Source organism: Panicum virgatum, chromosome 8N (genome assembly GCF_016808335.1).
Source record: "Panicum virgatum strain AP13 chromosome 8N, P.virgatum_v5, whole genome shotgun sequence".
In the NCBI taxonomy this organism is placed as follows: Eukaryota; Viridiplantae; Streptophyta; class Magnoliopsida; order Poales; family Poaceae; genus Panicum; species Panicum virgatum.
Window position 1 is genome coordinate 9,444,989 of NC_053152.1, and position 27,821 is coordinate 9,472,809.

Here is a 27,821-nt window from a genome sequence, read left to right on the forward strand (position 1 = left end):
CTCCCACGAGGCACGAAATACATACGGAGCTTGTACACGCAAGCTCGATAGTATAGTATTTCATGGTACCCATTGGATCTTGTCTCTCAAACAATTGGGAGACGGAAGACACAGACCAAGAGGCGACCCAGGTAGAGACGGATGGAAAGCACCACTAAGTCTCCCAGTTGGAAGCCGTAGTGCTTCACAAAATCCTTCCAGCCAGGTCCACTGATCAGAGCAAGTCCGGTGTTGCCAGTTCTCTTCCTCAGTGTAGCAGCAAACAGATGGTCGTCTGCTGGGTGCGACAGGGTGACAATCTTGTGTCCAGTTGGAAGCGTGTTGGAGAAGCTTGTGGTGAAATACTGTCAAAAATAAATTGAGTCAGCAGATATTGTCATTAAAAAAACTAAGAGAGACTTAACTATCAAATAAATTATGTTGGTTGGGAGTGGGGGCACTTACAAATGTTCCACCGTTAATGTGGCTGTGGTTCAGCTTGCATGCGTACAACGGGAAGTGAGTCTCAAAATTGATCCAGACATCGCTCAGAGCTTGCATCAGTGGACCAGTCATCATCAGCTTTGGGCCAAGCTCGTATTGCATGCCAAGCAAGTGCTCAGGCACTATTGATATGTAATCATCAGCACAAGCACCTAGTTAGTTTTATGTGTAACATTGTCAGGAAATGTGGTTCATTGTGGTGTAAAGTAACTACAATGTTAATTAAGCAGTGTCAGGTAATCATTTAATGGACTGTAAGACGGGAAGGCTTACCAGCATATAGATTCACATCATCCTGAGCTGGTGGTGGGTTAAGCTGCCCATCCTCCTCTCCATAAGCAACGAATAAATTCCAAGCTGGGGGACGTGCTGACATTGGTTTCTCGTTGCCATTGCTATCAAATAGCTTCATCTCTAGGGTGTGGGGTGCAGAAAGCACGAACAGACCATAGTCCCCGCTCACTATCTTCTCTGATTCAACAAACAAGCTCCACCCAGTTGACAAGTGAGTGCAGTTACCAACAATTTCAACTCCAACTTCAAACACTAGGGGTGACGCTCCTCGTACATGAACAGCAGGCAGCACGTCCATGAGCAAGTCACTACCAAACCCTTCACGGCAGTCCTGAAAGTTTTTTTATTTTCTAGTTAGTTTTGGTGCGTTTTTGGGAAAGCTTGGCCACAGCAAAAGAATTGAGTAAATCATAGTTTTTTGTATTTTTGGGTTTGCACTAAATAGTTGAATGTAAAAATGCATGAAGAAGGGAAACTGACTGTCTTTTTTGACACTTACAAGATGGTTGATGAATAGCGCATCAAAGTGCTTCAGGAACGAACGTTCTGTCCCGATTGCCTCGAACGGGTTCATGGCTCCAAACACATTGCGCTCTTCAAGTCAACGGGAACCTTTTACCAGAAACAAGAAAATGATGCGTGCTTAATGGTATATCAGATGCTTAGTGATAACCACAGTTTGTTTCAATAATCTAAATGTGGATCTGTGTGCATGCAAGGTCTGATTTGCTACTCAAAAGAGGTTACCTGAGGCTGTGTGGTTGACGAGCTGGACCCTAGCATGTTGGTCCAAAAGTTGTTGATTCCAAGACCGTATGCTCCCTCCATTGGCGCAACATGTTGTGCTGCGTTGGCAGTTTGCTCCGCAGATACTACCGTCAGTGGTCCATTGTCCCTCGCCAGTGGGATCTCGTTTGTCTGCAATAAAGTAGCAAGCGACATCAGAATGTTCAGAATCTTCTAACCACATCGAAATCACACTACGCTGTCATGGATTTAGTAACGTACCTGTGCCATGGCGGCGACAGCAGAAGACGCAGTTGTGGGTGCGACTCCTTCGTGACCACGGGATTCCAGAAACGTAGCCAAAGCATAAGCAAGAGCAGCATCCAGGCACACGGCCGGCGGGCCGTTGGCTGCAGCTGGCGCTGCCGCGGCACTACCAGCCTGCAAGCTCCCCGGTGATGCAGATCCAGCCGAGACGGACGGACGGCGACACGGAACCTTGGAAGCTGGGCCCGTCTGCCCCACACTGGGGCTAGCACGCACACGCCGCACCATGGATGCAGCTGGGGAACCCAAGAGTGGGTGCACTGTACCCCGACGTGGACTGGACGGGAGGCTTCGCCGCGTGTACAGTAGCGGAGCTCCCCGGGGGGAGAAGGGGTGAAGAGGATGGATAGGGTTGCTACTGGTGCTGCTCGATGCTTCCGGATGGGGGGGGGGTCCAGGTTTTTTTATATTGTTCAAGCCGGTCGCTTGGCCCGCGTTCTGAGCTCGCACGTGACAGAGCATAGGCGCTGCATTCATTTTTTCCTCATCTGTTCGCTCTTTTCCTCCCGCCATCTCGATTCTTCTAAATTTTTGCCGCATTCAGTTACGAAACAATTCGAATTCTGCCGAGGCGCTACGGAATCATCAACTTTTTGGCTCCAAACAATGGGTTGTAAGTAAATTGATACTGTTTTATTTGTTAGAACCATTCTTGGGAGAGGGAGATTTTGTTTGTTCCAACCATTGTTCGGAGAGGGGGGTTTGGTGTCGAACGGGGGTTTGGAGATGCAGTCTCTATGGTTCCAGCAGCCAAAGTTAATTTATTACCCTCTATTATAGATATGAATGTAGTGGTCTTCGATGATTCGCTAGATTGTTTATTTTCTTAAATTATTTGCTTCAATGCCTGCCCTTTTTTTTCTTTCCAGCTGTAGTGTCAATTGATCTGTTTTTCTTAAATATACTGTGCTTATAATTACACAATCAAAGTTAGGTCTTTGCAGTTCAGTTTTTATAGTCTTCGTTATTACCTAATTTTAAATTTTATACAGCATGACAACTAACTAATAATTATGTTTAGTACATTATTTATAATAAATTCATTAATTTATCGAAATTCTTTATTTCTGTTTCATTAAATTGAAGCTATCATGTAACCATTTTTTTATGTCGTGCTACTAACAATATTTGCGATTAAATAGTATGAATATTTAGCTGTATCATTAGCGGCCCGAGTGCAGTGACTGACTCCATTGGGTATTTTTGTTCGTACTCTTGCTTTGCAAGCCTCTGAACTATTAAAGAGGTTGGCGGATGGTTGGTCGGACTGAGTCTTGCCGAGGAAGGAGCTAGTTTACTTGCCGATGGAGGAAAAAGGACGAGCATTAAATTCATATACCTGTACGCCTGTACCATTTCAAATGCCTTGTGCTCCTTGTCGCAGAAAGAACCGAGTTGATTTGGGCCGAGCACCTCGGGTTCTTTTTTTTCGTCCCGCACATGTTGTATTTTTTCTTAGCGTGCCAATATGAATTTACTGTCATTACATTTTTTGTTACGTAGCACTTTTACCTGTAAATTATAACATTTTTTTTGTTTTCACACTAGGGCCCCTCGATTATTGTTGAGGTGATCTTTTTGCTATATTTCTTGTTTACCAAGCAACATCATCTTTATATAGCCGACCCCATGCCGCCGCACACTAGTTTCACAGTGCACGGTGCGACTTTACTTGTGTTCCTTCTCTGCTAATAGCATGTCTAACCATAACAGCGCAGCACGGTCTACTGCCCATCTGCTGAGTCCAACACTTGGAATCAACACAAATATAAACAAAATGCACGTGACAATTAAGCCGATTGTTGAAGGTTCGCAGAAACCTAGGTATAAAGGAAGGATAGTTGTTAACAATAGTCAGGTTTACATAGTGAGTAGTTCAGGAGCTACAATATTTTTGGTGATCCATTTTCATAGTATGAAATAGGTCTATATTCAATTGGGTTAGTTCATTCGCAAATCACACTTTTTAAATATTAATAAGAATGATTTGCCTGCAGGTGCAATTATGTGGCATGATGTGCCATTTGGACCACGAGGAAGCTTATTGCGATTACAAATTATTTGATGGCACTGGTGAAATCAAAGGAAGGGACTGGTAAGGGTCTGCGTAACAGGCAAAACATACATGTAGTTCTTCAAAAATAATATTATGAGTTTATACAGCTCTTTTTTTTTACAAAAATACTTAACGATACTGATTTAATTTTGCTGTCAGGAGAGACTGCATGTTGGGCAATACCTTCTTCAGCGCTGCGAGGTATGGTTGGCATCTGCAAATGAAATTTGGTTGCGCCATTTTAGATGAACTGTGTACTAAGCATTTGCAGTATAATAGGGCTGTAGTTGTTAACAGGCAATTTATTTATTTATATTTGCAGTATGGATGGATGCTAATACATGTTTTTTTATGCAGCCTGTCAGCATACTATATTGTTCATGCTACTGTTATCGCTGAGAGGGATTCTGTCTGCCTGAGCACATTGCATGCTAGGCAATAATTCTCTTTGTCGTCTCTTATCTATTTTCCTTCTAGTGCTATTTAGGTTATATTTGTATAATGTGCGTGTAATGTGGTTCAATCAATACACAGGAAGGTGGAGGACCACAATGAATTGACGCACCATTTCCTTAATTGTGTCACTAACCACATTGAGCTGATAAGAAGCAAGAAGCGTGATTTTGAATTACGGATGACTTCATACCATGTGGCTGCTGAACTTGATAAAGAAGGTCTAATATGCTTGTTGGCAAATGATTCTGTCAGGTTTGTTATTCTCAGTCCATACATCCTTATAATTCTTTTTTTTGCTAATGATTCCACTCACCGAGACAATGTATGTTTTTTATGTTTAATAGGAAGTCTGCGGTAGGAGCGACCTATGATTTTCTACTCGGTCACATGCATATGGAAGAAAGCAAGCTCAGGTTATCATACAGTATTTTGTTTTGAACAATCATTTGGTGCTAATTATATTTTTCTATATCCAGCTCCCCCCTACCGTCCAACATACAAACAGTCATTTGCGTCATAAATGTACCATCAAAGTGTACTGGAGTTTTGTTGTAATTCCAAAAATTATGTGTAGACATATCTCCTTTTTTCCTATTTTTTAAACAGTCTGTTTATTTCTACTCACTAGCAAGTTGTAATATCACAGGGCTGCACTGAAGGAACTCATTGATGAGGGTAGTATCTACAATACTGTTGATGATTACCATTTCAAGTTGGCTGAAAACTAGAGATGGGAGGGTACCTAGAGAGTTTTTTACTTCATATTTATCTTTTTCATGTACTCTTCCCTTACAGCTTCAGGTTGAGGAATAAATTTAAGTGCTGCTGTTGAATGTGGTCACTATGAACTAAGCTTATATTTTTCTGGCAGCCCTAGTGTTTGTAATGTTATAAACATTTTTATATTTCATGTTAATATGTTACAACTTAATGGCTTCTTGAGAGGAAGATTAGCAGTATTGGTACCTTTATGTTGTGGGCACGAACCCTTGGTTTTCTTTTAAGCCTAGTGCGTCAGTGAGCATTTCTGCAACCTTTGATGCATCTGTTACCTGCACAAGTTTCTCTCTCACCAGTTATACAAGTGACAGGGGGTGTAAAGAGTAGTCAGCTTTGTGTTTTACAATGCAGATGCAAACTAACTTACATTTACTCTTGAAAGTGAAGAAAGCATTCCATTATAGTGAAAGCAGAATTGGGCAGCAGCGCAACCTGTGCTCCTATTCCTGAAATCAATTTGACATCGAGATTTAATTAAATTTTGACATCTGCGCCTGCAGTGCCGCAATTTTGTTGTCATTCAATATGAATAACAGCCATTCATGCAAGCATAACCTACCAGGTGCTTCTGGCAAATTGGGTGGCTATTATTTCTATTCTTGCTGCTTCCCAGTTGTAATTCCAGCCAGTTATCAAATGACTTGCTGTCAATTTCATGGCATTTTTAATCAGTCCAATGACGTATATGTGCACATCCTTGTGTTCGTCAATGCAATTTTCATTGAAACAAGGGTCAAATACAGATATTATGTTTCTATCAAGACACCATGCGTATGTCACCCATCGGTGCCCAACAATTCCTGGGAAGAATAGCTGCTTCCAAAAACAGAGACGAAATGAATTTTGTGTTAACTTATTTTTTAGCTACAACAGCAATGTGATGTCTGCAGAAATCAAGTTTGTTTTGTTTTTTCTTACTATTCTGCACGATGGCAGTTCATATTCTATATGCAGCTCAGATATGTGATCTTTAATCACTTGGCTTGTTGCGTTGAATGTGCCTGCAAGCAAAGTCCCCTGTTTCAAAACATAAACTTTATTATTATTCACTGTCATTACTATTGGGCTTTGTATTTAGTAATGGAGTGACGCAATTAATGATAGTATCCTCAACTTACAATAAATATTGATTCAAATATGTGTAGCTGGATATAGCCTTCCACACATTCATCTCCACTCTTAGTTACCTCTGTGAATCGCCTAATTATTGCATCGAACATGTCCATAACTATTTCAGATCTGCCAGTCAGTTGTGTCTGGAATGAATTGTACGGGAGCTCGATGTGTTTCGGGGTATAGTGCAAGATCACAGGGCTGCTGTTGCAACAAATGACACATTGTCAGATTGCCCAAAATTAAAATATATTAAGTGTTGCCTGTTTTGATGGCAACTTTCTGTTATGATAACAAGTGGACTATCTATGCGTACACCAAGAATTACATCTTAACTGAAAAATGATTTCATTTAAATATTGGCACACATGTAGTATTCCGGCATTATCATTGACAAGTATGTGGGGGGTGGGAGGGGGGTCACACATACCACTGTGGTGTATAATTTGATAGAGTTGAAGCATTTCTTTTTGAAGCCGCTGATTCCTCTCTAAACCCACTGGTGTTCAGATGATGGTGGTTGCATTGTTGGCATGTTATACATATTTTGTGTAGACAGTTGCGTCGGTTCATGCAGCACAGAGAAATATAATACCTTGCCAGGGCACGGATTGCAAGAGCCTTCTTGAAGGTCTCATATGAGGTTACTCTATCACACTCATCAGTTGGACCATACAACTCGATACGTATGTAGCCATTTGTAGCTGATGTATGAGTGAATCTTTCTTCACTAGTTTGTCCAGATATGGTTAAGCTGTTTGGTCCACGTGGCCGCTTGCGGCAGTTGCGATCTTGAATAGATGCACTACCAGTTGCATCATTGTGCTCCGAGCTTCCATCTTCAAAAGCAAATCCTCGTCTTTGTCAATTGCAGCACACAAATAATGACGCTTCGTCCAGCATCCTGCTCACATCCGCTCCTACTGTAGTACCTGCAACAATTTATAGTGTATTGCATTTTTTGGCCAAATCCCTTAATTTTTAAAATTTTGCAAGGTAATGCGTTGTCTTATCTATTTGCAAGGTTAATTATTTTTCTCGCAGAATGCCATTGACCGCTAATGTACGGAAAGGTTGTTTTTTTACCAAGCCACGCCATGTTGATGTCTCTCCCTGCATCGTAGCAGTATCCATTTGTGAATGGCTCGATTATTTTCGCTAGCACCGATGCAATGCTTCCTGCATGGTTAGCCTCGTGTCTGCTGCTCATCATTTCGAACTCAGCAACGGCGAAGAATAGTGCTCCTGCAGCCTTTTTTTTGTAAATATATTGTAAATGCATTATTTTTTTATTGGTGTGGCAATTTATACAATACCACGTGTGAAAACTGTTGCTTTTTACCTTCATATGAACTCCAAGTGCTCGTGAAAAAGAGACTGAAATTTCCCATAGGCCCGGCAAACTGCTGCCAATACCTCCACAGCAAGCACTGAATGATTCATATGCCCATGAGTAACATATGCCAGAGGCGTTGCGAAGCTGCAGGTTACAATAGCAGATAAGCATTTGTTTGAGGGATTTTGCTATTCTTATGATATTCTGTATAAGTTTGCTTTTAGTTTCTCTGAGGTTAAGTAAATAGTGTACAGATACCATTGCGAACATATCTTTGGAAAGTATATTCTCTTTTTTTGCTTGCTTACCTGACTCTTGCCGAACTCAAAATCTGAACTGCCACCACTTCTGCATAAACTGTCTGCTAGGACCATAGACTTAATTGTCTCCGCGGAGAAACTGCTAATGCGGGGGAATGTCGAATGCTCCATGTTCATCACTCCAACATCAATACTGTCTAGGCAAAGTACCTGAAGGTTGGTTCATTGTGTTTATTAGCATAAGACATGGCATGTGATATTCTTTAGTTCTGCTCTATTTGGGGGGGGGGTATTGTGGTATTACCTGCAAGAAAATTGAGCAGCCTGTTATGTTTGAAACTCTGTTGCTTACTTGGAGTTCAGTCTTCAACTTTACTACTGCTTGGAAAAGTTTCCTTATTACATACTCTGACCAATCAAATTTCCCGATGCTACATGGGTCTACAAGAGCACTCCAGTAGTCGACGGACACGTAGTCGTACTTGGACCCTGGGGATAATAATGTTGACATTATATATATGACAAATGCAACTTTGAATGCAGCCTGTTCAGCTTCTGTCATCTTGTTGTTATATTTCCTCTCTATAACTTCCTGTGCCGTTTTTACGCTTCGACTTTGCCTACTATCTTCTCCAAGGTACACGGTTGTAACTTTTGAAATTATATCTCTACGTGCCATCCCGGTCTCAGATATAATGCTACCACTATATGGTATTCCAAACACTCTTTCCACATCTGTTTTTCCAAACTTTATTTTTTTCTTTGAGTCAATTACCAGTGTTTGGGTTAGTGGATCTACTCTGCTCATAAGCCAAACTGCAAATCTGCGGTTTATTTGTCGTAGAGATGGGAACAACAGTAATCCACCAAATCCAATTGACTTAACCAATTCCCATTTAAATTCATCAAATGATGATATGACATCATATATTTGTTTAATTGATGTCCGGGTCGATGAAACCATGTAATCATCCCTTGGATCGTTGTTTCCTACTTGTTGTGAACCAGAGATGCAGTCTCCTGAAGGGAATAGCTGCCAGGTAGTTTTTAAATAATTATGTCAGCAACATGACAATTTGTTCTGTATACGTTTCAGTTATTTTTTATTTAGTTCATCAATAAGAAGGATGTGAAACTATCTGAATAGTGGCAATAATGTAATCTAGTTTGCATAGAATAACCAACCTCTAGTACTTCGCGGGATGCATCAGGAACAGAACAGCGCTCACTAGATCCGTTAGTGATAGCCTTTCCTCTCCTCATTCTTAGTTAAATCCCGCAAGCAGATGGTTTCCAGAAGCTGGGAGCCACCTCTTCCAGGTTCGATGTTCAAAATGATGAGCCCCTGATGCTGTTGCTTTCTTCGATTATCCACTAGCTCGCCTCGAAGAGTTGTTGTTAGGAGAGGCGTTTGGGTGGAGGGGGAGGGGGGGGGGGGGTCTAGCCAAGCTCGTGGGTCAACTGCGGCGGAGAAGATTTTGCTGGTTGTGATCAGAGGAATGGGGGGCGGTGAGGGGCCTTTGTGTGCGGGGGTTCGGTATGGCTGCTAGGGTGTTCGTGGGTTGGGGTTGGGGGGTTGGGCGGCGGCGGCGGCCTGTTGATGTAGCGGGGCAGGGTCAATTGCGTATGGGGCACAAGCGCTTTCGAGAAGATGTACAGTATCCACCCTTATTTGCTTTTTCAGTTCATTTTCGTCGCAATAAATGCATTGGTGTGAAGGGGGGGGGGTGCAGGCAGGTGGTTCAGCAAACTGGCTCGCCTACACCGCGCTGACGCCTTAGATTAACGGCTATTTGCGCACGAATCGCGAGTTGCTAGTTCACGGTCACGATTTCCTATGGGTACTTACGCCATAGGACACCAAATCCTGGTTGCGTCGGCTCCTGCTCCGACGATTTCATCCCGCCTTCGTCGTCTCCATCACCCGCGGCTTGCAGAGCCTAGCAGTCGGTGCGGCGCCGGCGGCCGTCCGCCCTACGCTGCGCGAGCTCATCAGCATCTTCCTCCTCCCCAAGATCGCCGGCCAACAGCCCCTCCCGCGCGCCACGCGCTACATTCATGACGCCGACGTCTACTCGGCCGCCCCCACCACCTCACGGCCACGCACGAGCCCGCGCCGCCGGCCGCCCTCGGCTCCAGCCGCACCGGCGCTAGGCCCGTCTGGTACTTCTTCAGCCCGCTGCACTACCAGCAGACGGACATGAGGATGCCGTTGCCGTGCCGGCGCGTCGGCAGCAGCAGGACCTAGATGGTGTACGGTGGCTGTTGGGCGCAGGGTTTTCTCTACCGGTATTTTTAAAATCTCGGTGGTCACCGGTAAATAGGAATATCGGATATATCGGGAATTTATTGGCGATACAAAAAAAATTCGGATAAAATTTACAAAAAAATATTCTTTTTGTTTAGAAAATCATGTACAACAGTTCTATATCATTTTAGATAAAAAAAGCAAATGTACACATACTATAAACTACCGATTCAATGATATTTATATGAATAGTCCAGTCCTAAATATTACAAAGTCCACCATAGTGCCAAATATTACATAATATCAATGCACAATCCAAAATACAACAAGCAGCACCATAATGGGTTAGGAACGGGTTTTTAATGGGTCCCAATTGCTTGGGGGGCTCGCACAACATTTTGGCCCAATTTTTAGCTCGCACAGTTTCAAAATGCCGAAAATTTTGGGCGGTACCAGCAAAATACCGGGCACCACCGGTAGACGGGAGATTTCGGAAATTTCAGAATTTCTCGGCCGGTAGAGAAAACCTTGGTTGGGCGCTGGTGAAGGAAGGCGCCGCCGCTAGCTGGTACATGCGGGATCTGATCTACCAGGAGTTCAAGCAGGGCAAGTCGTCAGTGGGGAGCATGACAGAGGGGCGGATGCGCGAGTACGGCATCAAACAGTCGCTTGTCCTCTGCGAGCTGTACAGATCTCCCTGACATGGGAGACGGCGACGCAAGCATGAATACATCATTTGTTTTTCTTTGGATGCAATAACAGATATTGGTAGAAAGATAGTAGAAACATAGCATTGATCAAATAATGCATTTTTATGTTGAAAAGTATGATCATGTCTAAACAGTATCAAAGCAGTGTTTGGAAGTTGGAACACAGGAAACATGACATGTCACAGGAAAAACGTAATTTGGTCCATGCAGGAATCCCGTCAAATTACCGCCTTCCGAACAAAGGCCTAGCAATGAGAAACCGCAATGACGCATCTTTTGCAAAAGTTCAAAGTTTTAAGTTACCAAAACAGCCATGCGCAACAGGAACTAAAGCGGAACACCATAGTGTTGCATGGCAGCAAAACTAGCTCTCATTCTCTCAAAGAATATTTCTGAGACAATAACATCGACGCCACTTCTAATATATAGCAATAGCAACTCCACAAGTACATGTATGTATCATGACCTTAGTGAAGCTAAACTAGCTTCCAGAGAAACCAAGGTGACCGCGTGAGGGGTACTAAATAGCTTTACATATGAGTATTAGCAAAGAGAAAACCTGACGACTTTAGTAATCCTGCAAACATGTACACAAGGGCAAGGGAGATAGCTATATATATGATAGCAGATAAAACCAGCTCTGATAGCATCCATGCAAGTCAACAATTATCAGCTCCTGAGGACAGTACTGATGATCCGCTATTCCTGATACGCACAAAGACATCCAGAAAACCTTGTGGCCAACAACTCAATCACTGCAATCTATCGGAGGAAGTAGCTTCTTCAGTGACATCCCAATTAGTCATCTGATTCTGCTGCTCAAAACTGAAACCTGCACAATCATGGATAGGCACCATAAGGAGTGTTGACTAGATTAACATAAAAAGTAAGGTCCAATTTCTGGATCCACAAGTGACCAGAAACATTCTGCTTGACATAATTATGGAAAAGCTACAACAATGAATAACATTAAAAATCCTATGTTCAGATCATTGACAATACTTTCCGCCATTCAGACAATGTCATTCCTAAAGAACATAAATGGCCACTTAATAAAGTGTCTTCCCACCTTTAGCATAGGCTTTTATGCTATCTGGTAATAAGGGGGACGTGATCACTTACACTTTAGCTGAAAGAGCAAGATAGTATCTCTCACTATGATCTGACAACACTATCTGTATGCTTCTGGTAGTTTTTATTGTTGGCATTGGCATAACGCTGTGGTCATCAAGCATTCAGGTGCTGTGGTTGTTTTTATTATAGTACAGTTTCCCTTTCTATCAGTAAAAAATCTCCTAATCTCTTATATGCCATTTGTTGTCTCAATGACATGCTGGTCAGAAGTCAGAACCAAAGCATAGATGAAGTTCCAACAATGATGGGTGTTGTTAAAGAATCAAAGACAAATAGATGAGTGGTAATTAGAGAATTTGATTTTTCGAAGAAAAATGAAAAATGATAGAAGTGGGAGAAAACAAAGTGGCATGTAGGAAAGGAACTAATGTTCTTTATTCTTTTTACAAATATCTTGATTATGAGTGCCATATATGAAGATTGGTACAATAGCTGTGAGGGATTGTGTCAAGTTACTGATCAATGCTCCAATCTGGAAACTACAATTTAAAATGCATTATGACAGACCACAACCATTGCAGGTAGATAACGATGATTTTTAATGGCCAATGAAGGGATTCAAGGTGTAGATGCCAGGTGATGCAAATTGATCCTGCAGATAAAACAATAAAGGCAATACAAATGGCTGGAAGACAACACTAAATATGCAACACTGGTAGGGACTACACCGCATTCTTATAGATAAACGCTATGTAGATGATGATATATCATACCATGTTTCCTTTTTTTATATTCACAATGGGAATCCATAACGTTTCCAATACAGCTCAAATCAAACTTTACACTTTCACATCCTAATCAATCTAATATATTCTTTTTTATTGATATAGTTCACACATACAAAAGCAGACAAAACAAAAACAAGAACCAAGGAGTTGTCAAGTGTTAACTTGCAGAAGGCCAAGGGCCCTCATCTCTATCTAACATAACTAGCTGTGGAGCAGGTTGGATCTTAATTTGCTCAAAAGGAACACCATAGGAACGAAGAAGATCAAGAATTCTGTGAATGCCCTCATGAACCTCGTGACATTTAACTTCAACAGTAAGATGCTTCAATGTAAAGGGCTCCTTCGATATATCATAAGTTCTCCCATTTCCAGTAAATCTTCATTGTCCTTTCAGAACATGTACACCAAGTCAGTTTCACAAATGCTAACTTTTAAAAAGACAAGCTATTACAAAGAAAAGCTTTCACCTCACAGAATTGAAGAATTGGCTTCTCTAGACATGGAGAGTGTTGGAGAAAGCTGATTAGTGCACCAAGGCTAGTAGTAATGCACCACTCATTGATTAACAAAGTTTTTAACTTGCTAAACACAGGGCACCGTGTCAAATCCTTTCTGAACACAAACTGCATAGGGCAAAAAAAGGGTAAGAGATACTCAATATCCAAACAAACTACAGTACGAACACTTCGAGTTGATGATACTTAATTAAATTGATGTACTCAATATGTATTTGACATTCAAAATTGATTAGGAGAAAGCAGGGAGAAGGCATGCGAACAACTGAAATGATTTATAATTTTGTATCATGCTTCTTTGCACAGTAAAATAACTCTACCATTACCAAGGGTCCTGCTAAAGATAGCACGACTCTAAAATGAACATATAAGGTGTTCTAGAACAAGTACTAAAAACTTTTTCATTAACAGTACAAAAGTCCTCATGAACAAACAAAAAATAGACGTTTTTCAACTGGAATATTTGATTTGTGAACACCTGACACGTAGAAACAGACTGTAAGTATGCGTGAAGAGTGAATTGATGCATATCTGGCTATGGGCGCAAATATGAAGAAAATAGTGGCAAACAACAATAAAAGCTAAGGGCCAAGCGTGTCCATACCTCTGTTTGTGCAGATGTCAACTCCAAGTTTGTACAATTTGACAGTCCTTCAGGGATCACGGAGGGATCACAGATCTAAACATCCGAATTCTTAGAACAAATTTGATATTTTAAAATAGATATGCTTAAAATTTTATGCTAATCTTTTTTTATATTATCAAGCATATTATTACACATAAGAATAAAATTTTGTATAAATTTTTTTATGTATTATTTGCTCCCTACAATTAAAAAGGTGAAAAAAGATTCGTATCCGTATCCGATCCATATTCGAATTTTTATATCTATTATTTGAGAATATATATGATAAATTTGAGGTTTAGTTTTTATGAATCTTTACAAGATCAATGTTAAATACAAGGCTATGAATTTACATATTAAATTTTATATCTTATTTGTCCATAATCGAAAAAAATGACCAAAAATCTGACATTCGAATAGACATCCGAATCCATCCTTTCCTCCAAAGCACCCCTCGCATTCCCCGCAACCACCAACCTCATATTTGTTGTCATAGCAATCAATACATGTCTGAAGCAAGGTTCTAAATAGCCGGCTATAGCCACCGCTATAGCCTTTGGGACAGGAGAAAGCTAGGACATCCGTCTCTTAGCTCTAAAAGCCTAAATCCGCTAATAGCGGGCTATATCCCACTATAGCCGCTAAATTAAGGGTTATTTAGCTAGCTAAATTATATAATTAGTTTTTATTTATTGTTAGTTTAGTATTGAACTTTGTTGTTTATAAACTTTGGTATTTTGTCAACGATGTAACGAGGGAATGAAGCCCAAGACGTCTTCGGTACATGAAATTTTACTGATTTCATATTTGTATTTAAAATTACTCAGAGATTTATGCATGATGTTGAAGTAGAAATGCATAATTGTGAGAAGCTCCTAGAAGATTAGAGTGTATGCATGAACCATGGTCACCATGCATTTTTGTGAACTATGGACTACCTTAGAAATTAGATATTTGTATGGTTAGATAAGTATGAAGAAAATTTTAGAATTAGATATTTGTAAAGAAGTGTACATAATATGGACATATGGAAAACCATATGAGCCATGGAGTCCTCTAAATAGGGGTACTCCTCTCCCATACCATGGCATAAGATGTCTCAAGTAGGAGATGGAAAGATTGCTGTGTCATGGTAAGTTAGCCACATAAAGAGTGCAATAGTCATGTGTTGTACTAAGTTATGGTGAATAAAGAGTTAAGTTCTCCTATAGAGTTGGTCTCTCATATTAGTATTTAGGTGAAAGTCTTCTTGGTGTAGTGTGGGTATATGGTCCACGGAATGTAGTGTGGTTATGGTGAATACTAACAACGGCATGCTTCCCTTGACAGGAGGCCTTCAAGTTCACATTGGATAACTCCAGCACAGTCAAGTGGTTGGAGGTGATAAGCCCAGCATGCATAATCCAGGGTTCACCACCAGTGTTATTGCAGACATGAAGCACCTGAGCTTCCCACAGTTCCAAGTAGCACAATGCCTCGGCATCATCTTCATCACCCTCGTATGAACCAATCTCAGCCAGGCGCAGAATCGCGAAAGAGTAGGAGAGAATTAACAAACTTGTTCAGGACCTCGACGCTCCCGTACTCGCGGTCGTCGGCGCCATTGACGCGCAGGGCTCGTGCGGATTTCCACACGTGGCGCCACCAGCGGGCCAGCAGGCATGTCCCCACTGTCTCGCTCAATGGAAGGAAGGAGAGCACGCAGTGGAGCACCTCGTCACATGGCGCGCCGAGTCGGTCGGCGCCTCCAGCTGCGGCCACCATGGTCCTCGTGGCTTCACTCCCCAGGGGCGTTTCGTCGAACATGTGGCGAGCGTCCGCGCTGAGGGAAAGTAAACAGACCAAACTTCGCCTCTGAGAGTCCATGGTGGTGTGGTATCCCGGCGAAAGAGAGGAGGAGAGATAGAGTACTCACCGGTTGGACGCGCCGCCGATGCGCCTGTGGTTCGCCAGGCCGCCAGTGGTCGGAAGGGGAAAGGTTGGAGCAGCAGAGATGTACCGCAAGGCCTTTAACTGCCATTAGACATACGGCACCTCCTTAAGCTTCTCTGGGTCACTGCAAATGGAGCCCACAAGGAAAACATTATTTCTTTTCTAAGCTGCGTGAATTCTATATTTATTAAAACAATTATTTTCTTTTAAGAGAAATGTTATTATTAGAAGTGAGAAGTAGGTTTGATTGAATGTCATATTTATTTTATCCAAAATCAAATTTATCCTGTTTGATTAAATTTATAGAAAATATGACTACATTTACGATACCCGATATATTCGGTCGTCCACGAACCATATGAAATAAACTAACAATGTGGGAGCTCGTATGTACCTTTTGGAAGATGGGTAAGAAATATATCTATAAAGCCCAATAAAATTAAAATGAAGCCCACAAAACACGGCTAGCAACCGCAACATCACTTACTGCTCATAGCCTACGCTCTGCATGTGGGTAGGAGAGGGGACAGCAGCACGCCAACAGCAGAGTAAACCAACCAATGTGCAAGTATGCTTTCATTTCTTTCCTCTCAAATTTTGTGGTCTAATACATTCAAATATTAAAGTAATACAGTTAACATTTTTTATACTAGACTCATCATTTCTTTAAATTAAGTTCAACATTTTGAATAATCTAGTTCAACATTGGTATGAAAATGTTGAAGAAGCATATTTAAAATATTGAGATAGCTTATCGAAAATGTTGACTTTTAAAATATAGCAAAACATATTCATACTGGATCTTATTATTTTGCATTAGTTCTCAGGAACATGACGGCTTAAACGGATACAGAAAAAAGTTCACATTTGAGAGAAAACATGTTTTAAGTTTGAAACCCAAAAGCCACCTACAAGTACCATGGCCCGTCGCCCCGACACTCAACCACGTGACCTCTCTCCAACGGTTGCTCCCTCTACTACTCCCTGCGAAACAAGCGTTTCGATCCAATGATAGAAAACAATTGCACGGATCACAAATATTGGGAGATGTGTAAAAAATTTTCTTTCGCAAGATGGATAGGATTCCCGAGAGCGAGGCAACAAAAAAGCAGTACCCCAACAGGCCCAGAAAAGAGAGAAATTAACAAAACTACACCCACAAAAAAATAACAGCCCTAGAACTCTCGACCTAAAGTAGAAAAAAAAACAGCTACCCCGCCGGCGCCGTTCCCAAGCGACGCTGCTGCAGAAAAGAAAAGGCAGGCAGCGGATCCAGACATGAATCAAGGAGAAGAACATGGCAATTAGTCAAGAGCCTCGAGAATAGAGAACATGGAGATCCCAGCATCAGCAGAAAAAGTAGGTACATGTACTGTTGGAATTATGGGCTTGGCTCATTTATTCTAACCAATACAATAAAAAAATTTAAAGCTCATTATTAAATGCTAGGGAATCAATTTATTAATTTCGTACCGAGATTTGAGGAGGATCTCAACCGACTTAAAGGGTGGACTTCATATACACTACTTGTGAAGCCGGTAAGAGGATGTCGGTAAACCACACGCGCGCTCGCTCGCCTCGCCGGGCCGGGCCGAGGCCGTGCAGGTGCGGTGCGACGTGATGTGCTAAGATGAGAAGAACGTTTTGCTGTTAAGAACATTAAAACAGAGAATAAACGTTCCCATCGCTAGTGCTGCGCGCACAGCTCTAGCGAGAGCAGGCCTCCGGAACCTCTGCTCGCTGAAGGTCCTGCACGGGACGCGGGCAATCAGGTTTTTGGGGAGCGTCTTGACGTGACTGCTCGCTCCCTGATCGACTACTTCGTCTACTTCTCGGCGTGAACGAACGACTACTTCGTCTACTTCCCGGCGTGAACGAACGACTACTTCGTCTGCTTCCTGGTGACCGTTCGTGGTACTGCACTGCGAACCTCTTCCTGCATCGACATCGTTCGGCTACTTCAGGCAAGGCCAGTCGAATAGCATGTCTATTCCAGCTGGTAACGGCACAACCGGTACCTCCGGCACTGGTCCCGCCTTGGGGTACACTCTAAACCTATTCTGGTTTAAATTTTTGTTCATGCTTATTAGTAAGAATAACATGAACACATGCACATATCTTATTCACACATTATCACTCATTTATGCCATGAAATTGCTAGTAATATTTGGAATTAAAATATATCGAAAATTGCCTAGTTATCTAACAATCCAAAAACCTGATTGCGTTAATAGGCTTTCGGTATCTAGCTTTGCTACATCAATCAAACCACCACCTTTTGATGGTTCAAATTACAAACGTTGGCAAGAGCGGCTTATACTATGGTTAACAATATCGAGAGTGATCCATGTAAAAGAGGGTAAGCCTGAACAGTTCACTCCAGAGGAAGGGAGTGCGTTTGATGAGGCCGATACCCTCTTTCGAGGCTTGGTCATTAGTGTTCTCGGTGAAAACCTGGTGGATTCCTGTCCGGCTGCTAACTGGCAAAGCGTTGTGGGATGCTCTTGAGGCTCAATATGGAGTGTCTGACGCCGGCAGTGAGTTGTATACGATGGAGTAGTTCCTTGAATATAGGATGGTCGAAGACCGTTCTGTGGTGGAGCAGGCTCAGGAAATACATACTTTGGCAAAAGATCTAAAAAATTGTAGCAAAGAGTCCTCATGTGTGTTACCCAATGAGTTTGTGGCCGGAGGTATTATCTCTAAGCTGCCACCTTCTTGGAGGGACTTTGCTACTTCTTTAAAACACAAGAGATAGGAGTTCACCATAGATGGACTCATAGGGACTCTTGATGTTGAGGAGAAGGCGAGAGCAAAGGACATACGTGGGAAAGGAGTTGTTGATGCTTCTAGCGCCAATCTTGTTCAGAAGAATAACTCCCACAAGAACAAGAAAAAGCCACCGCGGAACCAACCAAAGACTAAGCAGACAACCACCTTCAAGAAAAAGAAGAAGAAGGGAGCTTGCTATGTGTACGCTAGTACGGAACACTTTGCTGCAAAGTGTCCGAACCGCAAAGGCAACGACTCCGCCAACATGGTCATTAGCAAGCTTGGAGGAACATCGGGGTACGGTAATTTATTACCTACAGTTCTTTCAGTTTTTTGTTCACCCGAATGGTGGGTTGACACTGGTGCTAATATTCATGTTTGTGCTGATGCTTCTTTGTTTTCTTCTTACCAGGACGGCGGGACTTCCTCCTGCTGATGGGGAACGGATCGTATACGCGTGTTCTTGGTGTTGGTACGGTAAATCTGAAGTTTACTTCGGGGAAGACCGTGCAGCTGAAGAACGTGCAGCATGTCCCCACCATCAAGAAGAATCTAGTCGGCGGCTCTCTACTGTGTAGAGATGGTTTTAAATTAGTCTTTGAGTCCAATAAATATATCTTGTCTAAATTTGGTACTTTTGTTGGAAAAGGTTATGAAAGCGGAGGCTTGTTCCGTCTTTCTTTGTCAGATGTTTGTAATAAAGTTGCATACAATGTTATTAACGTTGATGAAACAAATGTTTGGCATTCGAGGCTTTGTCACGTTAATTTTGGTTGTATGATGCGCTTAGCTCATTTGAGTTTAATTCCAAAGTTTAATTTTGTCAAAAATTCTAAGTGTCATGTATGTGTTGAATCAAAACAAACTCGCAAGCCTCATAAGGCCGTGGAGGCGAGGAGCTTGGCACCCTTAGAATTAATTCATTTCGATTTGTGCGAAATGAATGGAGTGTTGACAAAAGGTGGTAAAAGATATTTCATGACTTTGATTGATAACAGTACTAGATTTTGTTACATCTATTTGTTGAAGTCAAAAGATGAAGCTTTACACTACTTTAAAATCTATAAAGCTGAAGTAGAAAACCAACTTGAGAGAAAGATCAAAAGAGTTAGGTCAGATCGTGGTGGCGAGTACTTCTCAAATTTATTTACTTTATTCTGCGAGGAACATGGTATTATTCATGAGAGGACGCCTCCCTACTCACCTCAGTCAAATGTGGTTGCCGAAAGAAAGAACCGCACTCTAACGGATTTGGTTAACGCCATGTTAGATACAGCGGGACTTTCTAAGGAATGGTGGGGGTGAGGCTATATTGACTGCATGTCATGTCCTAAACCGTGTTCCTACAAAGAATAAAGAGATAACACCATTCGAGGAATGAGAGAAGAAAAGGCCAACACTTTCATACTTACGTACATGGGGTTGTTTGGCAAAAATGAGTGTGCCAATAACCAAGAAACGTAATCTTGGACCTAAAACTGTGGATTTTATCTTTCTAGGTTATGCTATTCACAGCGTTGGGTATAGATTTTTAATAGTGAAATCTGGAGTACCTGACATGCATGTTGGTACTATAATGGAGTCCAGAGATGTTACATTTTTTTGAAAACATTTTTCCCATGAGAGATGAAACAAGTTCATCTAGGCAAGAGTTCATCGAGGATGATAGCTCTGCTGAGCCGATAGAACACAATGAATATACACTTGTGGAAAATCCTGAGGAGGATAACAATGATGATCCGAGAAAGAGCAAGAGACAAAGGACTGTATAGTCTTTTGGTGATGATTTCATTGTATACCTCATAGATGGTACACCCAGAACCATTGAAGAGGCATATTCATCTCCTGATGCTGACTATTGGAAGGAAGCAGTGAGGAGTGAGATGGATTCTATTATGTCTAATGGAATCTAGGAGGTCGTTGAACATCCTTATAGATGTAAACTGGTTGGATGCAAGTGGGTGTTCAAGAAAAAGCTTAGGCCAGATGGTACTATTGAAAAGTACAAAGGTAGGCTTGTGGCCAAGGGTTATACCCAAAAAGAAGGAGAAGATTTCTATGACACTTATTCACCAGTTGCCCGATTGACCACAATTCGAGTGTTACTTTCCCTGGCAGCCTCTTATGGTCTTCTCGTTCATCAGATGGACGTTAAGACGGCTTTCCTCAATGGAGAATTAGAAGAGGAAATCTATATGGATCATCCGGATGAGTTTGTATCAAAGGGTCAAAAAGGAATGGTTTGTAAGTTGTTGAAATCTTTATATGGTCTCAAGCAAGCGCCTAAGCAGTGGCATGAAAAGTTCGACAGAACTTTGACGTCTGCTGGCTTTGTTGTGAACGAAGCTGACAAATGTGTGTACTATCGCTATGGTGGGGCTGAAGGAGTGATTTTGTGCTTGTATGTGGATGACATACTGATCTTTGGCACTAGCCTTAATGTGATTAAGGAAGTCAAAGAGTTTTTATCTCAAAGTTTTGAGATGAAGGATCTGGGAGAAGCTGATGCTATCCTTAATATAAAGCTGGTAAAAGAGAGCAATGGTGGGGTGATTCTTACACAGTCTCACTATGTGGAGAAGGTGTTAAGTCGCTTTGGTTATAGCGACTATAAACCTGTCTCAACACCATATGATGCCAGTTTAATTCTTAGGAAGAACAAAAGGATAATGCGAGATGAGCTGAGATATTCTCAGATCATTGATGTATTTAGCTAGTGCTACAAGACCTGACATCTCGTTTCTTTTAAGCAAACTGAGCCGGTTTGTTTCAAACCCGGGAGATGATCATTGGAAGGCTCTTGAAAGAGTAATGCACTATCTAAAGGGGACAATGAAATATGGAATTCACTACACCGGGTACCCAAGGGTACTAGAAGGGTATAGTGATTCAAACTGGATTTCTGATGCTGATGAGATAAAGGCCACAAGTGGATATGTGTTTACACTTGGTGGTGGAGCTGTTTCCTGGAAGTCTTGCAAGCAGACCATCTTAACGAGATCAACTATGGAAGCAGAACTCACAGCATTAGATACCACCACTGTTGAGGCTGAGTGGCTTCGTGAGCTCCTTATGGACTTGCCGATAGTTGAAAAACCGATGCCGGCAATTCTAATGAACTGTGACAATCAAACGGTGATTGTCAAGGTGAACAGTTCAAAGGATAACATGAAGTCATCTAGACATGTGAAAAGGCAGTTGAAATCTGTCAGAAAATTGAGAAACTCCGGAGTTATAGCCCTGGACTATGTTCAGACGGCTAAAAATCTGGCAGATCAGTTTACAAAGGGTCTTTCACGAAATGTGATAGACAATGCATCTATGGAATTGGGTTTGAGACCCACGTGAGTCATTCTATAGTGGAAACCTGTCCTATGTGATCGGAGATCCTGTGAATTAGGATGGTGAAACAAACTAAAGTCTGACTGAGAGAAGAGAACCTTTGTGAAAAGGGCTCATTCCGTGTATAAGGTGCATTTCTCTTCTAATCTGTATGGCAGGTTGGTCTATACCTTAATGTGTTCCAGGTGGTTTCTTTAAAACAAATGAGTTGTTTTCTTGAAACAAAGATGTTGTCCTACAGAACATCTGAAAGGAACACACCTATATGAGTCTGACTACTGATCATGGTCTATGAGAACTGGGTATTCTCTAGAAACTCATGAAGGGCCTAGAGTATGACTTATAAGCTCCAAACCGCGGGGATGCTTTTGCAGCCTAGTACCAGTGTAGGGCTCTGGTCAAACTTGTTTGCACAAGACTGGCAATTCAAGGCATAGTCCATTGTACAGTTGTGAATAAGTGTAGCTTTTGTCCTAGATGGAAGTTCAACTTAACAGTCTCTGTCAAATACTGGTATATCAATGAGGGAATGAGGGCATTTCTAGCGTGGCTTGAATTTCTTGGTGGGGATTGTTGGAATTATGGGCTTGGCCCATTTATTCTAATCAATACAATAAAAGAATTTAAAGCCCACTATTAAATGCTAGGGAGTCAATTGCTTAATTCCGTACCGGGATTTGAGGAGGATCTCAACCAACTTAAAGGGTGGACTTCATGTACATCACTTGTGAAGCCGGTAAGAGGAGGTCGGTAAACCACACGCGCGCGCGCTCGCTCGCCTCGCTGAGTCGGGCCGAGGCCGTGGCCGTGGGTGAGGCGAGACGAGGCGCGGCCGGCCGGATGGGCGGTGCGGTACGGTGCACGTGACGTGACGTGACGTGCGGGTGCGGTGCGATGCGATGTGCTGAGATGCTGCCGCTCATCAAAGCTCTTTACGACGTCCAGGTTCGTCTGAGGCACCTCCACGCCTATATAAACCACCCCTTCCTCCTCTCATTAACACACACTTCAGCACTTGATCCAGGTACTCCTGCTTAGGAGACCTCTCCCTTCTCCCTCTGCTGCTTTCTGCCATTCCCATCGCTAGTGCTGCACGCACAACTCTAGCGAGAGCAGGCCTCCGGAACCTCTGCTCACTGAAGGTCCTGCACGGGACGCGGGCAATCAGGTTTTTGGGGAGCGTCTTGACGCGACTGCTCGTTCCCTAATCGACTACTTCGTCTACTTCCCGGCGTGAACGAACGACTACTTCGTCTACTTCCCGGCGTGAACGAACGACTACTTCGTCTACTTCCCGGCGTGAACGAACAACTACTTCGTCTGCTTCCTGGTGACCGTTCGTGGGGCTGCACTACGAACCTCTTCCTGCATCGACATCGTTCGGCTACTTCAGGCAAGGCCAGTCGAATAGCATGTCTATTCCAGCTGGTAACGGCGCAACCGGTGCCTCCGGCACTGGTCCCGCATTGGGGTACACTCTAAACCTATTCTGGTTTAACTTTTTATTCATGCTTATTAGTAAGAATAACATGAACACATGCACATATCTTATTCACACATTATCACTCATTTATGCCACGAAATTGCTAGTAATATTTGGAATTAAAATATATCAAAAATTGCCTAGTTATACATGTACAAATCCAAACTTAGCCACCACAAAAAAAATCATTATCCAGTTGTTTTGGAGATTATGGATGGATGGGTTTGCTAGTGATCCATGAAAGGATTAGTTCGCGTGCATACAAGTTGACTTCACTATATACATCTCTTTCAAGGAAAAACACACACAAAATTCATCTATTTATCATCTGCCCATGTGTTTCTGAGACCTCACCAAAAGTTTTTTTTTAAAAAAGAGAGGCATTGTAAGCGTATGCACGTCTTTCACCCTGCAAAGATGAAATGTTCTACATGGTCACTATGTTTTTTTAGGGAATTCATGGTCACTATGTTTAGGATCTAGAACATGAGGTAAACAGAATAAATATCTGATCATTTTCAAAAATATGTAACTAATTGAATATATTAGGATATAACAGAGTAGAGTAAAATGAGATTTAGAAAAAGTAACTCGCAAAACACTTTTAAAACTGCTTTCAAGTACATGTAACACAAAAAAGTTATTAAAAATATAAGAAATAATATGCGTATCACACAATTTTGATTTGTATTTGCATTGAACATTTGCAGGACTGAGCTTGTTTGATCTCAATGTTGCTACACAAGATTGTGATGGGAAACACAAGAGTTTGGACGGAGTGCGATTGAGGATATGTTTGAGCCTAGATTAGTTCCTGTTACCACATCAAGCAATGTACGTAGTTCAATGTTGCACACAGTTAGTACTGGTGAAACAATTGCAAGTGAGGAAACAAATGAGAAAGATGAAATTCAGTCTCAAGAAGTGAACTGTACGTCTGTACCCCCAGGATGCATTTGAATTGTCCTCACAGTGGCCGAACTGGGCTGGCCGCCGCCGCCTGCCTGCAAGCCTCCATCGGTGGGCTGCCACACCGGCCAGCCTGCGCACCCCCACCTGGGCTGGATTAGGCCGAGCCGAGCCGATCTCCTGCCTTGGCGCTGGCCTGCCTGGCCTGCTGCTGTGCTCGCCGCTAGAGCAGCGCGAGCAGACCTCGTGCGCGCCGCTTGCTCCACCTCGGATCGCGCTCCTGCGTCCTCCTCCGCTCGAGCGCTGGATTGGAGTTTTCATAGCATACGAAGTACGTTGTCATGTTATTCTCTTATATTAATTTTAAAATTGATTTGTTGGGGCGGGTTGTGCCGTCACCTGCCCTTACAAATCCGTTTCTAGGGGCAGGTGGTGACGTCATCACCCGCTCCTAAAAATATTTTAATTTAAAGTTTTGCATATAGCAAAACAAATAAAAAAGTGAAACTTCTATGCTATAGTTACTGTGAACTTAATGCCAAATATATTTCAGTGCATGTAAAGGTTAAGATCGTGGAAAACTCAAAGTATGACTTGAGTTATATGAGATACTATATAGTTATAGCTATTATAGAATTTATAATAACTTTTTGAACTATTAAATTAAATAAAAAAGTTATCAACTACAAAGTTTTAGATCTCGTCATTCTCTGCAATTTTGATATAAAGTTTGACTTCATCGATATCATATGAGAAAATTACGATTTTTTTGCGTGGTACCATTTGTACGGGCGGGCTATGCCATCACCCGCCCCTAAAAATACACTTTTAGGGATGAATGAGGCCATCTTCTGCCCCTAGAATTGCCATTTTTAGGTGCAGGTCATAGCGTCACCCGCTCTCAAAATGCATTTTTAGGGGTGAGTCAGAAGTTACAGTGACTCCGCTCCAATTCTAGGAACGAGTTATTTTTTGACCAGCTTCTAGAAAAAATAGGATAGTGCTACAAATTATTTTTTAGTAGCGTAACATGGAACCAAAAGCCATAAACAACACATTATTATCGAGTGAAAGATACATTTTCAAGAAGATCACAACTTATTTAACTTTGTTAAATAACTATGGGTGTGCATCTTCTCTCAAACTTCTTGACACAACTATGCCCTCCTCCATCAATGGCAGGACCTCGTTTACGCCATGACCTGCCGTCGGAGAAAACATGACCAATCTTTTCTTTTTTATACCTTGTCACGCATGCATCTATGTTGTGAAGGAGTAGCAGGAAACTGAATACACACACACACACGCACGCACAATCAACAAATATTACGTGATGATGATGACGATTAGGAGGAGGAGGAGCAGGAGCAGGAACCCGCTTGCCATGCGTGTGCCTCAGCACCTGACAGCAGACGCCCGCTTTGGGCGCGGGCGGAGTGTATTTCCCGTTCTTGATGTTCAGTTTACAATTCACCAGGACATCCTTCTTGTCTTGCTCGGTACAGATCTTATAATGCCACTCACAAAGTGATCTGGACAAGCTACGGCGAACACTGCCATGACGAAGAGGAAGCAGGCTGCTTTCCCAGGAAACATCTTACTATCTTAGTGCTTGTCTGGGATTTGGTGGCCAGCAACTAGCTAGTTTGATGAACCAGCAACTGGCTAGCTAGTCTTGATCGAACATGAGTACGTTTCAGTTCTCTCCTCTATCTATATATATAGAAAAGGAACGAAAGCGTGCTCTATAGGATATTATACTTGTTTTTATTTTTTTTCTGCGTGATGATGCTAGGGATGTCAACAGATATATGTATAAATAGATATTCAAATATGTAGGGTAGGATCATGCTCTACAAGAAAAATCCTCCATCCGTCCCAAATTATTAGTGGTTTTAGTTTTTTTCTAGGTGTATAATTTCGTTATGTATCTCGATATATATTATGTCTAGGTGCATAACAAAATCTATGAATCTAGAAAAACTAAAACAGACTAATAGTTTGGGATGGATGGAATATACTCCATCCGCCAAATTGAAATAAACAAGCATTGATGACGCCCTATATATTTATAGGCATATCTATCTACGTATCTATATCTATAATATATCTATCTATATCTATAATATATCTATCTATATCTATATTATATCAATTCATATCTATACACAAGGGCAGCCGACCCTATGCTGGGTGGGGGCCACTTAAGGGTGTGGGCGGGTGATGCTTTTAGGCCAATCTCAGTGGACATTTCATGAGAATTTCATAACATTAATTAGATGGACACATCAACAAAATAGCTGACATGACAAGCAAATTAATAGGAGAGAGGAGGTAAGTGTTTCTTCCCCATGAAACGACTCCGGCGCCATTTCCAAGCGAATGAAACGCTCGTGAAACCTGCAGAGCTCCCACCGTTTCATGGTGGATCCGCAGTGGCGGAGCCAGGGGTGCTCAAGCCCCCGTACCACCTTGGCTTTCATGGAAGCCCCCCAAGCCCCCACTACAAATTTTGTGGAGGAAGAAGAAGGAAGTAGAAAATTTTAAAGAGAAAGAAGAAGGAATGAGAGGAGGGAGGAGGAAGAAGGAAAGAAGAGCCCCCTGCTTTGGATCCTGGCTTCCCCGCTGTGGATCCGGTGTGCCCCAGGAAGGGTTTTTTTATCCGACCGCCGGGACCTAACCGCCGGCCACCGGTTCCGGTTTACCGGACCGGTTGGACCGGTTACCGGTTGAAACCGGTCAAACTCAAATTTGAATTCAAAACCCGTAGTTATACCGGTTTCGAACATCTAACCGGCCGGTTAGACCGGTTTACCGGTCCGGTTTGACTGGTTACCGGCCGGTTTGACCGGTTACCGGTCGGTTTAGGCTAAATTCAAATTTTTTTCTTTTTTAGTTTAAATTCAAATGCCCGCAAAGTATACTAAATGAATGTTTGTATAATATATTTTAGCCTAAATGAACCCTCCAACTCTTTTTTGTACTACTTTTACATTGTATTTGTATATTTTTGTATGCATGTTTTTTTGTTTAACTTCAAATGCCCGCAAAGTATACTAAATGAATGAATATTTGAAAAAAATTTGACACCATTAGATTCGTCGCAACTTGAAGTATTTTTAAGATTTTTTTAGAATTTTTCTATTTTTTTGAATTCAAATTTAAAATTTGAATTTGGGCCGGTTTCTAACCGCCCGGAACCGGAACCGGTCCGGGCCAGTTAGACCGGTAACCGCGGTAACCGGTCCGGTTCCGAGTGGTTTGGTGAACCCTGGCCCCAGGTAGCGCTCCTTCTTCCCGCGCTACCGCTGGAGCTCGCGCGCCAAATCCTTCCCTCGCGCCAAATCCACATCTCTGGTTCCCTTTCTTCTAGATCCGCCCCGCCCCGCCCCTGCCCTTCTTCCTCCCAGACCGGCGCCGCGCTGCCCTTCTTCCACCTAGATCCGCCGCCGCCCGCTATCCTTCTTCCTCCCAGACCGGCGCCGCCCCTGCCCTTCCTCGCATTGCCTCCGATGCCGGTGGTGAGGCACAGGATGTCCCGCTGGGGGAAAGGGGTCCCCTAGCAAGGCGATGGTCCGTCAATGCGAAGGGG

At 42.4% G+C, this 27,821-nt stretch overlaps 2 protein-coding genes and 2 long non-coding RNA genes across 5 annotated transcripts; 1 reads left to right on the top strand and 3 right to left on the bottom strand.

Annotated features, from left to right (window-relative positions):
* Window positions 1-3,607: 3,607 nt before the first annotated feature.
* On the top strand, window positions 3,608-5,070 carry LOC120684756 (replication protein A 32 kDa subunit B-like). Its single transcript, XM_039966638.1, has 6 exons — window positions 3,608-3,688; window positions 3,828-3,925; window positions 4,046-4,087; window positions 4,244-4,321; window positions 4,421-4,594; window positions 4,989-5,070. Exons 1-6 carry the CDS (start codon window positions 3,608-3,610, stop codon window positions 5,068-5,070), a joined length of 555 nt encoding a protein of 184 aa, XP_039822572.1.
* Window positions 5,071-5,303: 233 nt separating this feature from the next.
* On the bottom strand, window positions 5,304-6,082 carry LOC120684584. Its single transcript, XR_005679362.1, has 4 exons — window positions 6,041-6,082; window positions 5,682-5,935; window positions 5,490-5,568; window positions 5,304-5,394 (listed from the first exon to the last, which is right to left on the bottom strand). It is a non-coding gene; the product is annotated as an uncharacterized LOC120684584 (long non-coding RNA).
* Window positions 6,083-7,049: 967 nt separating this feature from the next.
* On the bottom strand, window positions 7,050-8,027 carry LOC120686721. Of its 2 annotated transcripts, XM_039968927.1 has the most exons (4): window positions 7,880-8,027; window positions 7,578-7,715; window positions 7,322-7,487; window positions 7,050-7,167 (listed from the first exon to the last, which is right to left on the bottom strand). In XM_039968927.1, the coding sequence occupies exons 1-4, from the start codon at window positions 8,006-8,008 to the stop codon at window positions 7,100-7,102; spliced, it is 501 nt and encodes a 166-aa protein (XP_039824861.1). In that variant the 5' UTR covers window positions 8,009-8,027; the 3' UTR covers window positions 7,050-7,099. The 2 variants fall into 2 exon arrangements, with proteins under 2 accessions (XP_039824861.1, XP_039824860.1); XM_039968926.1 differs by having other exon boundaries at window positions 7,154-7,487.
* A 4,651-nt stretch (window positions 8,028-12,678) lies between these two features.
* LOC120684356 lies at window positions 12,679-13,835 on the bottom strand. Its single transcript, XR_005679254.1, has 3 exons — window positions 13,771-13,835; window positions 13,119-13,274; window positions 12,679-13,038 (listed from the first exon to the last, which is right to left on the bottom strand). It is a non-coding gene; the product is annotated as an uncharacterized LOC120684356 (long non-coding RNA).
* Window positions 13,836-27,821: the final 13,986 nt, after the last annotated feature.

What these genes read in the sequence shown, in the direction of transcription:
- LOC120684756 (XM_039966638.1), top strand. Translation starts at nt 3,608, where the DNA reads ATGCACGTGACAATTAAGCCGATTGTTGAAGGTTCGCAGAAACCTAGG. An exon ending in TAGTTGTTAACAATAGTCAG is followed by an intron (nt 3,689 to 3,827) that starts GTTTACATAGTG and finishes ATTTGCCTGCAG; the next exon opens with GTGCAATTATGTGGCATGAT. An exon ending in ACCTTCTTCAGCGCTGCGAG is followed by an intron (nt 4,088 to 4,243) that starts GTATGGTTGGCA and finishes TTTTTTATGCAG; the next exon opens with CCTGTCAGCATACTATATTG.
- LOC120686721 (XM_039968926.1), bottom strand. Translation starts at nt 8,008, where the DNA reads ATGAACATGGAGCATTCGACATTCCCCCGCATTAGCAGTTTCTCCGCG. An exon ending in TTGAGTTCGGCAAGAGTCAG is followed by an intron (nt 7,716 to 7,879) that starts GTAAGCAAGCAA and finishes TGTAACCTGCAG; the next exon opens with CTTCGCAACGCCTCTGGCAT. An exon ending in CACTTGGAGTTCATATGAAG is followed by an intron (nt 7,488 to 7,577) that starts GTAAAAAGCAAC and finishes TACAAAAAAAAG; the next exon opens with GCTGCAGGAGCACTATTCTT.